General features: G+C 42.6%; 1 protein-coding gene across 2 annotated transcripts in view; it reads right to left on the bottom strand.

Moving 5' to 3' along the window:
- The window catches only part of SLC30A9 (solute carrier family 30 member 9), a 93,316-nt gene extending 91,552 nt beyond the window's left edge, over window positions 1-1,764 (bottom strand). For both annotated transcript variants that reach the window (XM_057730077.1, XM_057730079.1), the window contains exon 1: window positions 1,516-1,764. In XM_057730077.1, the coding sequence (XP_057586060.1) occupies window positions 1,516-1,627 (112 nt within the window). In that variant the 5' untranslated portion in view covers window positions 1,628-1,764. The remainder of the gene's footprint in view (window positions 1-1,515) is intronic.
- Between the last annotated feature and the right edge of the window lie 13,573 nt (window positions 1,765-15,337).

Here is a 15,337-nt window from a genome sequence, read left to right as displayed (position 1 = left end):
TCTAAATCTACTGTTTTTAAGCATGAAAACACATTTTAATTTTTTGGTACTAAACACTGCGAACAACTTTGCAGTCATTCTGACTGGTGAGATAGGTGATTATTATCTGTGGTTCACGGAGAGATGAGACAGAGCACATAATCTTGAACATGGCAGCTACAGAGCATAATGAATTACAAATTACACTCTTTCAACTTCTTTTTACCAACAGTTAAAGGGCAGTTTAGACTAAATCCAACAGCCACTCCACCTAATTTAAGTGTAAAATGCCAAAACTGCTTGGTCAATGGAAGCAATAAAGTTTAGCTGGGGATTTCGGAGTAGAGCACAACCAAATGAATCATTCTGTTCACAAGAAAATCAGGTATATTTCCATTATAGGAAAACTCCACAGTTACAAGTTTTTATCACTACCAAAAAGCCCCAAGAACAGTGCTGTTAAAATTAACCCTTTAGAAATTTTAAGAGCAAGTTTGTACATTTATTGCAAATAAAAGACAGGACCATACTCTAAAATAACTGCACAGCGCAGGCATCATTATAGCTTATGCTACTTACAAACTTGAATGACTACGACTTTCAACTGCTACTGCAAGGTACAAACATGCCACAAGTTTTTTCAAACATCAATTTTGGGGAAATGTTTCTGTAAACACTCTTTTCATCCCCAAGATCCTGGGGGATTAGATCAGGGGTGGGTTTGCTTCTCTCTCTCCCTCATTGCTACTATCAGCTCGCAAGTGTCAAGCAACCTACGGTAAGCCAATGACGCCAAAAACGGAGGTACGCCTGACTAAAACTTGAAAGTTCAATGTTATTTTGTAAACTGTCAATTAAAATTTGAGTCAGAATGTTGAAAATGAGGGATAAAAACTCCCGACAACCACTGTTTTCTGGGTTGCAGCTCCAGCAGACACTTATTTCACCAAAAAGTTGTTCAACCGAACTGGGCTCATTCAATAATTGTGGGATGGTCATACCCTCATATTAAAGAATGACTCGTAAATGTTGAGTAGCAACCCCCAACTTCTTCCTTATAAAATTTAATAAAACAACTTGGGAGTATGAGAAAAGGAACAGGGTAAGAAAATCTACTCGATCAAAAGCGCTCCATGAAGGTAAGGCAGTGAGCTCAAAAGGCCCTGGAACCCTGTGGACTCAGCAATTTCCCACGGCCTGGGGAGCGGGCGGTCATGCCGGGCAGCGCGATGCTCACGTAACATTTTGTCTGAAACGAGGTGGTCAGTTTCGTGGATGCTACACGGCCCGAGAACTGCCCCCAGGTGCCCGAGGGGGCCATGCTAGGACCACAGGCGAGACCCGGATCAGGGAGGCCTGGAGGGGCCCCCGCCGGCTGGGCAGGCTGAACGGCAAAGGCGGACACCCGAAAATAAGGTTCTGGGGTCGGGAAAGGGCAAGGCGGCGTACTGCCCGAGGCGAGGCGCCCAGCGCCGAGCCCGGCCTTCTCTTCCAATCCGGCTTCCGCGGAGTCAGCGGCCGGCGCAGGACACTCACCCCGGCGGTCGCTGGAGCCGCGGGCCGCCGCCCTGCAGCGCAGACGGAGCCGGCACAGGGAGGACCAGCTACATCTGTGGGCCGCAGCGGCGGCGGCCAAGCCCGGTAACATCCTGGCGGGGCAAAGGCCCCCACTTGGACACCGCCTGCTGCCTCCGCGCCGCCGCCGACACCAACTGACTCCATAGACAGGAGACGAGCGAACACGGACGCCCGCGCCGCCGCAGGCGGCCTCAGCGAACCCGGAAGTGGTAACTTTATTTAGCGACCAGGCCGCGGAGGCAACGGAAGTGACGTAACCGCCGAGCGCTAATCGCGAGACCTTGCTTGACCCGTACCACCTGGGGAGGGCGTGGCTGCGCAGAAAGTTTAGCCGTCTACCTTGTCTGACCGCGCTACTGCTTTTGCGCTTTGCTTAGTTGTGTGAACGAAATTGCCTCTTAACAGCCAGGAGCGCCTTGGCAGAAGTGACAGCCATTGGGGGCTCTGCTTACTTTTCTTTTTTTCTGGGCTCAGATCCTGGGCCATGGTGTTGGAAATGGGAGGTAAGGTGGGAAGGAAGGACATTGGCCTTCTGAGCCGTTCCCTCTGGATAAGCCTAAGCCGAGGCTAGTTTGTCCTCAGTGCTCTCGGAACTTGTAACACAGTACATCGCAACACCGTTGTGTAGCCATTACCGTGAAAGCAGGTACCCACAGAATCAGTTGTAACTTGCCCTAGTAATCTGTGAACCTCGGATTCCTGTCTATATTGTATAGTCATAAGACTTACACGTTCAGAATTTGTCTGGGTAGATGGGCAGGTGTGCAGACATGTAAACAGGAGTCAGTGTGGTCTCAGGGAGAAAGAGACCAGAACAGTATTCACCAATCATTAACTGTGTGTATATCTGACATGCTTTTCCAGGTCTTAGCTCAAACAGGAAGGAGGCCTGCCTTGACCACCCTAGCTGTTGTAGGGGAGCAAAATTTGCCACCCCAAAATGGGTTCCTTTGGCTAGAGAATTTAGGCTGACTTTTTTTTTTAAAGGCCCCAAAGACTTTGACCTTTCCCCTACCTGCCTAAAAGAATGTAGATAGAGGACCTGTCCCAAGAAGGGAGCCATCACCATAAGCAACTATAGTACAAACTAGATAGGGCGCATCCTAGCAAAGTCTGTTTGTTAAAATTCCTCTCTGTGTCCTATTGTCTCAGCGGGCCCAACAAACATTGTTTACCAACATTTGCTTTTTTGTCTCCTTGCCAGTTGCCTTCGTCCCCTTGGAAGTCCCAAACTATTACCCCCAACATCCTCTTTAGCTGAAGATGGTATTCATGGTGAAGGTTTTGGCCATTTTGGAGAGTTACGCAGTTTTCCTGGGTCTCTCCCCTGTATACATGTTATTAAACTTTTGTTTGATTTTCTCCTGTGAATCTGTCTTATGTCAATTTAATTCTTAGACCAGCTAGAACTTAGAAGAGTAGAGGAAAAATTTCTTCCTCCCCAATGCTATAGTAGGCCTGTTTATTTTCTACCCTATTGCCCTGTATACTTTTCTTCAAAATGCCTAAAGATATTTGAAATTATGTATGTATTTTTTCATTTTCTGTCTCTCAGAATAGAAAACAAGCATCACGATGCTGAAATCTTGTGTTTTGCACACTGCTGTTTCCCAGGGGCTAAAACAGTGCCTGACACAAATAAATTAAATGGAATACATGGTGGTTTGTTTTAAAATTGAGTCACTTAACTGTAGTACTACTGTTGTTGAACCCAAGTTCATGTGCCCAATGCACAGAGAGGCCAAACAAACCAAGATGACAGAGTTTGGAGCAGAGAAAGGTTTATTTCAGGGCCAAGCAAGAACAGGTGGCTTGTGCTCAAAAGGCCCAAACTCCCTGATGGTTTTCAAGGAAGAGTTTTTATGGGCAAAATTTGAAGGAAAGTCTGCAGGGTGTATGACCTTCCCCTGATTGCTTGGTAGTGAGGTAGCAGGTGGTGTTCCAAGAATCTCAATCATCAACCTTCTGGTTGCAGTCTGGGGTTCATGTGGCTTGTGCTCAGCCTGAAGTTACCATCCTCCACCTGGGTGGGTGCCTTAGTTCCTGCAGAACTCAGAGATATATTGCTATGTACATCCATTGAGGAAGAACCAGGACCCTGCTTTATGCTGCACTATTGTTTCTCCACTGCTCCTCCTTTGTTTCTGCATTCCTTCCCATGCCCCTTAATTAGTAACTGTTTGAATCTGCCTTTTGGAACTCAGGGAAGGTCTGGAAGGCTGTAGCCTTTTCCCCATAAGTAAGAAACTGGGGGACATGGAAAGGCCCCACAAGGCCTGCTCAGTTTCACCATAAAATAACTAATTCAAGGGGAAATAAATTAGTATGTTCCCAATTTTAAGAGACTCAACAGTCTTTTATGCTGATTGAAAAAGTACAACCAGATTAGTGAGGTCATAGTGATTAAATTATCACAAGAACAGTGAGCAATTTAACCTCCTATGACAAACATGGATTAAAACACTAAGTGGTTAAACATTAAAAAATGCTGTTCCTTAAATATCTCTAACCTCAAGATTGCTCAAAAATCTGATTACTGGGAAGTTCTTATCCTTTTCTTATAGATAAATTTTAGCAGAAATCCAACTTGATATAAAATACATAAGGGCTTAACTCTAATTTTATGGTAACTATATTTAAATATGCATTAGCCTCTACTACATTGCTAACTTAAATGCTTTGCATTCTTAAAGTTGGCCCCTAGTTTCAGCTATCATTTTATTCAAGACTGGTCAAAATTTCATAGGATTTATTTTTATGTATGATAGGATTTTAATTTTTCTTTTTGTTGACATGGATTTTCTAATAATTCTTAGAGGAATAGTCATTCCTTTTGTGATAAGAAACATTTTTTAAATACAACTTTTGCAGGGTTGTTAAAATAATTTTAATAATAGCTGTGTGATGTTGAAACTGTGCATCTCAGATTGGACTTGAACCCATGTGGCAGGACTCAAACTGGCCAAAACCCAAGGCCTTCCAACTGAGATCACACACCTGGTTTCAGGACTCAATGAAGCTCAGGTTCTTGATGTCTCATCGCAGAAAGAATTCAGTGAGAGACAAAGTGATAGGTAAGAAGTGGATTTATTTAGAGAGAAATACACTCCACAGATAGAGTGTAGGCCATCTCAGAAGGTGAGAAGCACCAAAATATGGGGTAGTTATTTTTTATGGGCTGGGTAATTTCACAGGCTAATGAGTGGGAGGATTATTCCAACTATTTTGGGGAAGGGGTGGAGATTTCTAGGAATTGGGCCACTGCCCACTTTTTGATCTTAGATGATCAGCCTTAGAACTGTCCTGGCACTAGTGGGTGTGTCATTTAGCATGCTAATGTATTACAATGAGCATATAATGAGGTTCAAGGTCTACTTGTCTGCCATCTTGGGCCCAACTGATTTCAAGCAGTTTTTGTCATGTCCTATGGCTACGTCATTCTTTTAAAGATTGTGCCCTGCCCCCTTCCCTCCTGTTTCATTATGAATTTTATGCTGTCTTCATTGACAGCAGTATTGCATGTCCAAACAGCAAGAAACTGAAATTTAAATATTTTTCCAAAGTATCCATGTGAGTTACTCCTCTTCATTAATTAGCTGATCAAGTACTCCTTGGGACAGCAAATGTACCACATTCAGGTGCTTACCACAGTTAGGCAATTCTTCAAGTATTACTCTTTATCCTTCTTGACCTCCTGACCCTGCCATCAGAAGGGTAAGCAGGCTTTCCCCCTTAAATGTTACATGCCTTTTTGTTACATTCCTAAAAGGCTCTCTCAGCCACTAGGACATTTTCCCTCTCTTTTAGGAACCTACATGCTCTCTGCCCAGTATTCCACTCAATTTACTCATCCACCATCTCCTCCCACCTCTCACAATTCTGCCCTTCCAGTCTTACCAGCCTGCCCGCCCCAGCTCAGTCCTGTGTTCTCCCACCTAACCACATCACGCTGGCTTTGCAGCAGTGATTCTCAACCAGTGGCAACTTTTGGCAATGTCTAGAGACATTTTGGTTGTAACAACTGGTAACTACTGGCATCTAGTGGGTAGAGGCCAAAGATGCTGCTAAACATCCTACAGTAAGCAGGGTAGCCTGTCACACCAAAGAATTAGACTCCTCAAAATGTCAGTAAAGCCACTGTTGAAAAACTGCTTCTGAGTCAATTCAAAATTACATATTAAAAGCAATGCCCACCAGCTTCTACCAAACGTGTATATGTATATATGTTTTTAATCCTAAATCCTCACATATGAATCTTGATACTGACAGTTTTCCCTGTCCACCAGCTCTGTCCATGTCTGAAGCCAATTCCCCACTTCAGCATCACTGTTGGGAATTCGGGAGAGAGGAATAGGTGGTAATGCTCCTCATCTTCTTGCCTCCAATATCTATGCAAGTGGGGATAGGAAGGTAAAAAGATACACAGGACTAGATTCTTGCTCTATTTTATTCTCAGCCTCTTGCAAATCCATCTTCCAAATATTTCAGCAGCATGGACCTGCTTCATTATAGCTTCTTTGTTCCAACCAGCTTCACTCCACTGTCTCCTAACACCGCCAATGTTCATTTTTTTGTCTTTGAGTAGCTTGCTGGAAATACTTTTGTATGACATTGATCTATATATATCAAATTTCTGTGAAATTTTACACTGATTATTTGATCTTTCTAAAAATATCCAGGCCTTTACTTTTTTAGCCTTTTTTTTTTTTATAGGTTGGATGGAGTCAATTCTGGTACTAATTTTGGCTGTGCCATGTTTACTTCTGGACACAGCAGCTATAGAGAAACTGAAATGGGAAGCAAAGAATCCTGTCCCTGCCCTGTGTCCTGGTTAAGAGCTGACTTTGAAGAAGGGAGGCCAAAGCATGGCTTGTAACAAGCTGAAAATATGCCCTTGAAAGCTGAAGCCTAAATTGTGCCCATGAAATGGTAAGTAAGCATGACCCTGGCTTTGGCTTATTTACAATAAGGAAAAAAAATCAATGGAAGAATTTCACATTCCTCTTTATACTTAAACAGATGTAGACCATAAAGAGCCATGAGACTTTCTAAAGAATTAGGACAAATGGAAGAATTTAATAAACAGAAAAGAATTAAACAAACAAATGGAAAATTTAAAGACAGCAGCAAAAATGTTTTTAAAAAGCTAAAAACATTTTAGAAGACTTCCTTGGCAGTTATCCAGTGGCTAAGACTGGTGCTTCCACTGCAGGGGGGAACTAAGATCCCACATGCTGCTATGTGTGGCAAAAAAAAAAAAAAAAAAAGTTAGAAAGTGTCAAAAGAATAATTACTAAACCCATATGGCTGTGACAAATGAGTTGCAATCAGAGGCCATAGTACAAAAAATAATTATTCATTAACTTGCACTGTAGCATCTGCTATATGTTATTTCAGCAACTGAATTGTGCAGAAATGACAGTGAATTCTAAACTTAAATAATAATTTAGCAGAGTCATTCCTGCCTTCAAAAAGAAAAAAGAAAAGAAAAATTAAAGGTTGTAGAAAAAGTGGTTATGTGGTGGTCAAGACTGGTCATAGAATCTAATATACCATTTGAACTTGGCAGCAGGCTGCTCACTGACTTGACTGCTGAATACTGTGGGTTTTATGGTAATAGGCAAGAAGCCCTGAGGTGGCCCAATATTTTACACTCCTGCTGGTTTTTTTTTTTTTTTTTTGATAATGGGCTCACACTCTTATTCCTTTTCCATAAGTAAAGCATCACGTTGTTTACTCACTCCACCCCCCAGCCAAGGAATACAAGTCCATGATGAAACCCAGGCAATGGGTTTTGGTTGTTATTTACCAGGATGTCAAATGAGAAAATATGCAACAGATAAAGGTTAGAAGCAAGGTCAGGAATAAAGAAAACGAAATTTGAAAGCGGACAGATTGTTTAACAGTTGCTATTGGAAACAAATTCTAGATTAAACAAAGTTTTTTTAAACTAAATTTAGGTCTCCTGACATGGAATTTTTTTTTCAAGTAATGATTAAAGTCACTGCCAGTGAAGGACATTTATATTTTGTGGCTGCCTAGCATATTTTGAACACACTTCCAATATGTGGAGAATCTCCCACCTTGTCGGTTTACCTCTCCAAGGTAGAAGGCTGGCACTTGCTTTCCCAGGCTCCTTTCCAGCTAGGGCCCACAGATGTGACAGAGGGTCCAACCAACCAGCAAAATCTGTGAGAGACCCCCCCCCAAATAAATAAATAAATAAATAAATAAATAATAAAAATTTTAAAAAGTATAAGAAAATCTGTGAGAGGCCTCAGTTTGCAAGAAAATAATGGGAAAAGCAAGGCACCTCATGGAACATGTTTTGATGAGGGAAGAGATGTGAGGCACAAATACACAAACTCAGAGGCAGTAGGAACAGAAGCCCAGGAGCATGTCCCAGCAATAGTGACAACTGTGTGTCAATGGAAACTGCAAGAGGAAGCTGCATCATTCCCAGTTAGAGAGCTTCCAAGCCTGAGTCTCCCCTCCTTTTAAAAAATGTTGTTAGCTACCCAATATCCTTTCAAAAAAATCCTTTTCTGTGTAACTAACTGGGGTGGATCTTGTTCAGATTTTTATGTTAAAGTCCTACCCCCAGTGTGACTGTATTTGGAGATAAGACCTTTAGGAGGAAATTCAGGTTAAATGAGATCATAAGGGTAGGGCCCTAAGCCAATAGGAGGCTTTACAAGAGGAGGAAGAGAGAAATATCCTCTCTCTTTCTCCAAGTACACACATCAAAGAAAGGCCACCTGACCATATAGTGAGATGGTGGCTACCTACAAGCCAATATGGCTCAGAATGAAATCTACTTTGCTGGCACCTTGACCTTGGAATTCCCAACCTCCAAAACTGTGAGAAGATAAATTTCTGTTGTTTAAGTCACCCAGTTTGTGATATTTTGTTATGGCTTCCCGAGTGGACTAATATACCATATAATGGAAGAGAAAAGTGGTTTACTCTATAATAAAGCAGTCTTAATGTTGGTCAATTTAATACACACACAAAATCCTAAAGAATGTTCAATTGCAGTTTCATTTTCAAGCCATGTAATCCAAACCACACAAAGTACACAAGTACACAAGCCAGTGGAGTGTTTTAATCTGTTCCACTTGCCTCTAAGCTCCATTGACAGCCATGGAGTCTTAGTCCTAGACTTGGGGAGGATCAGTATGTGGTAACACCAAGGTCGCCAGAGAATGTTTGACAATCTCCTTCATACCTTCTGTATCTATATTGTTCAACACATTAGCCAGTAGTCATATGTGGAGAGTGAGCATTTGATATATGGCTAGTCTGAATTGAGATGTGCTGTGAGAATATAACATATAATGAAGGCTTAATATGAAAAAAAGAATGTAAAATTATTAATAATTAATAACTGTTGGTAATGTTTTAGATATAGTGGGTTAAATAAAACATTACAAAAATTTATTTCACCGGTTTCTTTTTACTGTTTTTAATATGCTACCGGAACATTTTATTTTTATTTATTTAAAATGGGATTTATTTATTTTAATATTTATTTACTTATTTGGCTGCACCAGGTCTTAGTTGCAGCATGTAGGATCTTCATTGCAGCATGTGGGATCAGGATCTACTTCCCTGACCAGGGATCAAACCCCAGACCCCCTGCATTGGGAACTCGGAGTCTTAACCACTGGACCACCAGGGAAGTCCCGACTATTAGTACATTTTAAGGTACATATGTGGCTTGCATGTGTACCTTGCATTACAATCCTATTGGACAGTGCTGCTGTATACACACAACAGTCTCTTAGTCCTTTCGATACATTCACTCTTTCCTTAAAGTCTCACCTCCAGTTCTTCCTGGATCTTGCTTTCAAAGGACATTGTCAATCTTTCTCTGCTCCAACTGTTTCTGCTTTTGATAGTGAGCAGGTTTCAAAACTTGAGTATGCTTGAGGCAGAGGGGGAAATTCCTCATGGGGGTCTTGTGGTGGGAACTCTCCCAGAACTAGGCCCCAGAGGCCATAACTCAACTAGAAAGGAATGCAGTTGGATCCTGCCGTTATCTTTATGTGCCCATTAACTCTGAAGCCCCTCTTGCATGGTTCCTGCATAAATCTGTTGCTATGTCACTCCTGCCTAACTCTGTAACTTAGCAACGGCCCAGAGGCCATAGAAGGGAAGTACCCAATCAGTTTATATGCTCCTTTGCTTGTTACCTTATTTGGGAGACAAAAAATTCCAATGTATAGGAGTGTAACAAAAGTATATAAGGGGGAGCCCCGCTGTGTTTGGGGCTCACCCTTTGGATATGAATCCACTGAGCCTGTGCCAGTACAATAAACATTGCTTCCTGCTTATAGCCTCAGTGTCCTGTCTGTCGCTGCCAATTCCTACTACAGTCTGACCCCCAGATAAAATATCTAATGCAACTAGAGCTTTCCTCGTTGCACTGATACTTCTCCTAATTCACTGCCTTAGGTAACATTTTAAAAACACTCTTCTATAGAAGAAAAAAAAATGATGAATTTTATTTGGGAAAATAAACTAACAAAACAAAACCCTAACCATTCTATTAAGGTAGCCTTTAGAATTCAACATTCTAGAAAATGGAAGGAAGTGGTCGGGAAGAAAACCCTGTCCTGTCATACATACATTAGTGATCTGGATCCTCTCTACTCTTCAAAAGAAGAACGTATGTGAAGAGTGGTTAAGTGGATTAGCCAAGGTCCCAGAGCTGTAGGACGTAGTATGGACACCTGGGTTCTGAGCTTTATTCTATTCCCGTATGATTATATCACAATATCATGTAATCTCCAAAATTTAAACTTTCTTTGACAATTCAAAATTTTACAGTACCTGGGTAGGTGAGAAAATGGGAGGTGGTCACTGTTACAAACATCAGTTATTACTAAACAGTACCTGGAAAATAATTATAGTTATTTTCTGACTGTTTGGGATATAAATAAGTGGGAAATCATGTTAACAACTACTCAATTTACTCAATGTAGCACTCCACAGAACTGCCCTAAATTACAGACGATGACAATGATAACAGCCAGAATGTCTTGAGCCCATTATGTGAAGCACTGTGCTAAGCACTCTATATTCTTGAGCTCATTTTATTATTTCATGGTGGGCAGGGTATTATCATCCCCATTTTACAGCAGAAACAGAGATCACACAGCTAAGAAGTGACTGAAACCAGGTCTGTCTGACCTCAGAGCCTGGCTGTGCTCTACTGCTTTCCAATGATCTTATCTCTGCCATTTCTTATATGTCTCAGGTCATATACATATCTAAAGAAGATAGAATTGTGTGGTGACCCAAATGGGAAGGAAATCCAAAAAAGAGGGGATATATGTATACGTGTAGCTGATTCACTTTGCTGTACAACAGAAACTAACACAACATTGTAAAGCAACTATATTCCAATAAAACTTTAAAAAAAAAAAAAGAATTGTAATTCTGGGCATCATTCTCTGCACATTATAGATAAATTTAGTTTTGAGCATTTCTTTGACTATTTTTGAATCCTTCTTATGAATTCATTTGGGGTAGTTTAGAAAGAGCATGTTTTGGAGAGGATGTTCAATCATTTACTGATTTTGAAGAAGTACTTCTGGAGAGAGCTCTTACAATTACAGAGGCTGATCTGATTTTGCCAAGTAACAGCACTTTTGCTTTATGTCCCTTTTATGTCCCTAGAATTGTAAGAGTTAAAAAAAAAAATCCACCTGCCAACATAACGCTTCGTACTTTAATAAGGGAAAAAGAACAGCTTTCTCTTAAAGGGTCCAAACTTTCTTTTTTGCTCTGAAAGGTGCTGACTTAAAACATGGTAACATAAGTTTTTGGTTTTTTAAACTTTTGGCTGCATTGGGTCTTTGCTGCACATGGGCTTTCTCTAATTGTGGAGAGCAGGGGCTACTCTTCGTTGCAGTGTGTGGGCTCCTCATTGTCGTGGCTTCTGTTGTTGCAGAGCATGGGCTCTATGCACATGGGCTTCAGTAGTTGCAGCACACGGGCTCAGTAGTTATGGCACATGGGCTTAGTTGCTCCGTGGCATGTGGGATCTTCCTGGACCAGGAATTGAACCTCCTTCCCCTGCATTGGCAGGCAGATTCTTAACCACTGTACCACCAGGGAAGTCCCTGTGGACTTTTTGACATTACTCCTGATGTTTTATGTATTTGTAACTCCTTGATCATGTTTCAACATATCAGCTAGTATGTCAGCTGAATCCATAACCAAAAAGAAAACCAGAGACATCCTGAATAAAAAAGAGCCCAGACTATGTGGCAAAACATTTATTTACTTTTCCCATGGAGTCTTTTATCTTATTATATCACAGATTCTACCTCTCCACTATCTCCTTTCCTATTTATTCATCCCTTCTCCCGAATCTTTCCCTATCTCCTGCCTCCCATTATCTTGAACTGGCAATAAAGGACCCTTTAGTGCCCATCTATCTGGGGGGGAGGCTTTCGGTCCTTCAGATTTTTTCAAAATGAAACACCACCAAGCGAACCTTTCTCTTGTTAATGCTGACTAGTTCTCAAATCAACCTAAAAAATATCATTTTAAACAGGAAAAAAAAAAATCCCCCCCCCACACACCTTAAAAGCACCCCCCAAATGGCAAAATATAAGGAATTTTCAGGGACTTCCTTAGTGGCACAATGGTTAAGAATCTGCCTGCCAATGCAGGGGGACAAGTGTTTGATCCTTGGTCCAGGAAGGTCCCACATGCCGCAGAGCAACAAAGCCCGTGTGCCACAACTCCTAAGCCTGTGCTCTAGAGCCCGCAAGCCACAACTATTGAGGCCATATGCCACAGCTACTGAAGCCTGTGTGCCTAGAGCCTGTGCTCCACCATAAGAGAAGCCAGCACCCTGAGAAGCCCATACATCGCAATGAATAGTAGCCCCTGTTTGCTGCAACTAGAGAAAGCCCATGTGCAGCAACAAAGACCCAACACAGCCAAAAAGTAAGTAAGAAAGAAAGAAAGAAAGAAAGAAAGAAAGAAAGAAAGAAAGAAAGAAGGAAGGAAGGAAGGAAGGAAGGAAGGAAGGAAGGAAAGAAAGAAAGAAAGAAAGAAAGAGAAAGAAAGAAAGAAAGAAAGAAAGAAAGAAAGAAAGAAAGAAAGAAAGAAAGAAAGAAAGAAAGAAAAAAAAAGAAGAAAGAATTTTCAGAATGAATAAATACACACAGGTAATCTATTCTAGCTCCTGGTAAACTTAGGGTAAGGGGTGGAAGCCAGAACAGAATACTGAAGGCAGGAGATAAAGAAGCCCCACCCAAGGAGGGGAATCTAACAGGAGAAGTGTGCATAACAAAACACTGCATTTGAAGTCTAAAGAGAAACAGCTCAGAAAGTTGCCTAGCTTGGTGCCAGGTGGAGGGAAGAAAAATCTCCCCTAAGAATTCATAACTACAAGCCAGTATTCATATTTGTGCCCTAAATTTACACTTCCTATGTGGGGGAAAAAATCTAGAGCTAAGAACTGAGTTTAAAGTGATACCTCCCTGTCGACTTAAAAAATATTCACAACCTAAAAGTTGAGAGTTATGTTTTATTCTGTGGGAATTTTTAGGACTTCAAGCCCAGGAGGCAGCATCTCAAGTAACCCTGAGAGAACTGCTCCAAGGAGGGGAGGGGAGGGGCAGGAGTAGGGGGTGGGGTGAGCCAGGCTACATAGAAGTTTTGTAACAAAGGGCAGGTAGTCAGTCAGGAACATCAAAAGATTACTGTAAATTAAAGACAACCAGATATCCCAAGTTAAGGAATTTAGCGCTTCTCTATGTATGGGAAGGTGTGAGAGTCTGGCTCACTGAAATCATTCCTTTGATATGCATCTCAGCTATCGATGGCCAGTATCTTGCTGTATTTTCACACCCTGAGTTTCCTCAGGGCTCACCATAGGGAGTGGCTGTAGTCTGATGGCTGCTAGATAGCAGGTATTCTTTCCTTCCTGAGTTCCCTCAGGGCTCACCAGCTCACATTGGAGGGCTGCAAGTGCTAATGACTATGACATCCTTTGTGTACTGATATGGCAGGAAATATTCCATTTCTCATCCCAGTTTGGTAGTGCCCCAAGGCACCTGGCAGAAGCAAATTTAAATCCTTGTAACCCCAAACTCTGTTAAGCATGTTCGAATTTCTAAAGTTTAATGGGGAAAAAAAAGGCAGCAATCGTGTATAAATTCCAAAATGGTAGAGTGGCAAAAATGGGTTGGAAAAAAAAATCCAATGGAAAAAAACACATAGACAACAAAAGACACAAGCAAGAAAGGAGGAAAAAAGAAACAGAAATGGCAGTGATGAGGAAAATTTGGAGTTCATAGCTTTATGCCTGCTCGCCTTTGTTTGAAAACCCTTTGCATGTAACCCCTAGCAACTCCTGTACTCTGTAATCACCTGTAACCTATGGAAATTGAGTAGCCAATCAAATAATCCAATCAATTAATGCCAACTGTAGCCAATCAATTAATGCCAATTGTAGCTATGTGTTTTAACCTATATAAGGAGAGAATTCACCTAGAACAGGGCCCAGAATTTTGGAGCATTAGCTCATCTGGGTCCGCCGGCTCAATAAACCTGAGTTCTCCAGTCCTCCAAGTGTGGTGCTTGGTTTCTTGTAGGATCGATTTCTGCAACATTTTTGGAGGCCCCAGCAAAATTCCAACCACGCCGGCCCCTTGAGCCACTGGACTGGTGGCTTGGCTGGGTCAGGGCGAAGGAGCTCCGAGATGAAAGAGGAGGCATGCCACCTGATGGTTTTCCGGGTTCTCTTTTGGACCGGTGCTCCAACTCTCCTGACGGCCAGGCCCCAACCAGACTCATTGGAGGGATGGACCAACTCACCAGGAGCGGTCACAGGATAAGGTAAGGCCCCGGGGCACTGAACCCAGTCAGGTCCCGTCTCCAGACGGAAGAGGAGCTTGATCACCTCCTAAGGTCTTCAGTAAGAAGACCACCAGTTAGAGACCTTCCCAGAGGGGGGAGGCACCCACCAGTTAGGGACCTGCCCAGAAGGGGGAGGCACCCACCAGTTAGAGACTTGCCCAGAGTGGGGAAGTGCTGTGACAAGTTCTGGTCTGAATGTGTGTGTGAGTGAGCACCCTGGTTCATCCTCACTCCAGGATGATTGTGTGGCTCCACAGCCTTCGTGGCCACGGAGTCCAAGTGGGCCCAAACCTGCAGTTCCGTGGTGCCCTCATACAGCTTAGGGCGGTATCTGCCTCTGGGGGACCCAGTCCCTCCCTGCGAGTCACATTCAAGTTGGGATCCTATACTACCCGCCAAAGCTAAAAGGCACCTAAATTCCCCACGGGGACATGGCCAGGTGGGCACCTAAGTGGTCTCCTCTTCGGAGGGGGCACCCATCCTTGTTTGTCTTTATGCCATCAACACAGGGTGGGATACACAGAGAGGAAAAGAATAATTGCCCTTTGCTTTAGAGGCCCTACAACTTTGGATTTTCCTCCCCTTTCCTCAGCTAACCTTCAGAGCCAGTATATTGGGTTTTTCCTTCTCCCTCCTGTTTAAGGAAGCAGGTTGCACTTGTTAAGAAGGGAGGAAATTCCTCAAAGTCAACTGTTAAAAACTTGTTTTTCCGGAGACTGTGGGGTTAAGATGACCGCAGGAAAGCTCCGCACGCTGTGTGAGCTGGAGTGGCCCACCTTCAGGGTAGGATAGCCTACGGAGGGTACCCTGGATCTCCCTACAGTTAGAGCAGTGTACCGAGTGGTGACAGGGACCCCTGGCACCCAGACCAGTTTCCATACATAGATTTCTGGTT

Source organism: Hippopotamus amphibius, chromosome 3 (assembly GCF_030028045.1).
Source record: "Hippopotamus amphibius kiboko isolate mHipAmp2 chromosome 3, mHipAmp2.hap2, whole genome shotgun sequence".
NCBI lineage: Eukaryota > Metazoa > Chordata > Mammalia > Artiodactyla > Hippopotamidae > Hippopotamus > Hippopotamus amphibius.
Note: the sequence above shows the minus strand (reverse complement) of the source record. Positions and strands in the feature narration are given on the sequence as shown.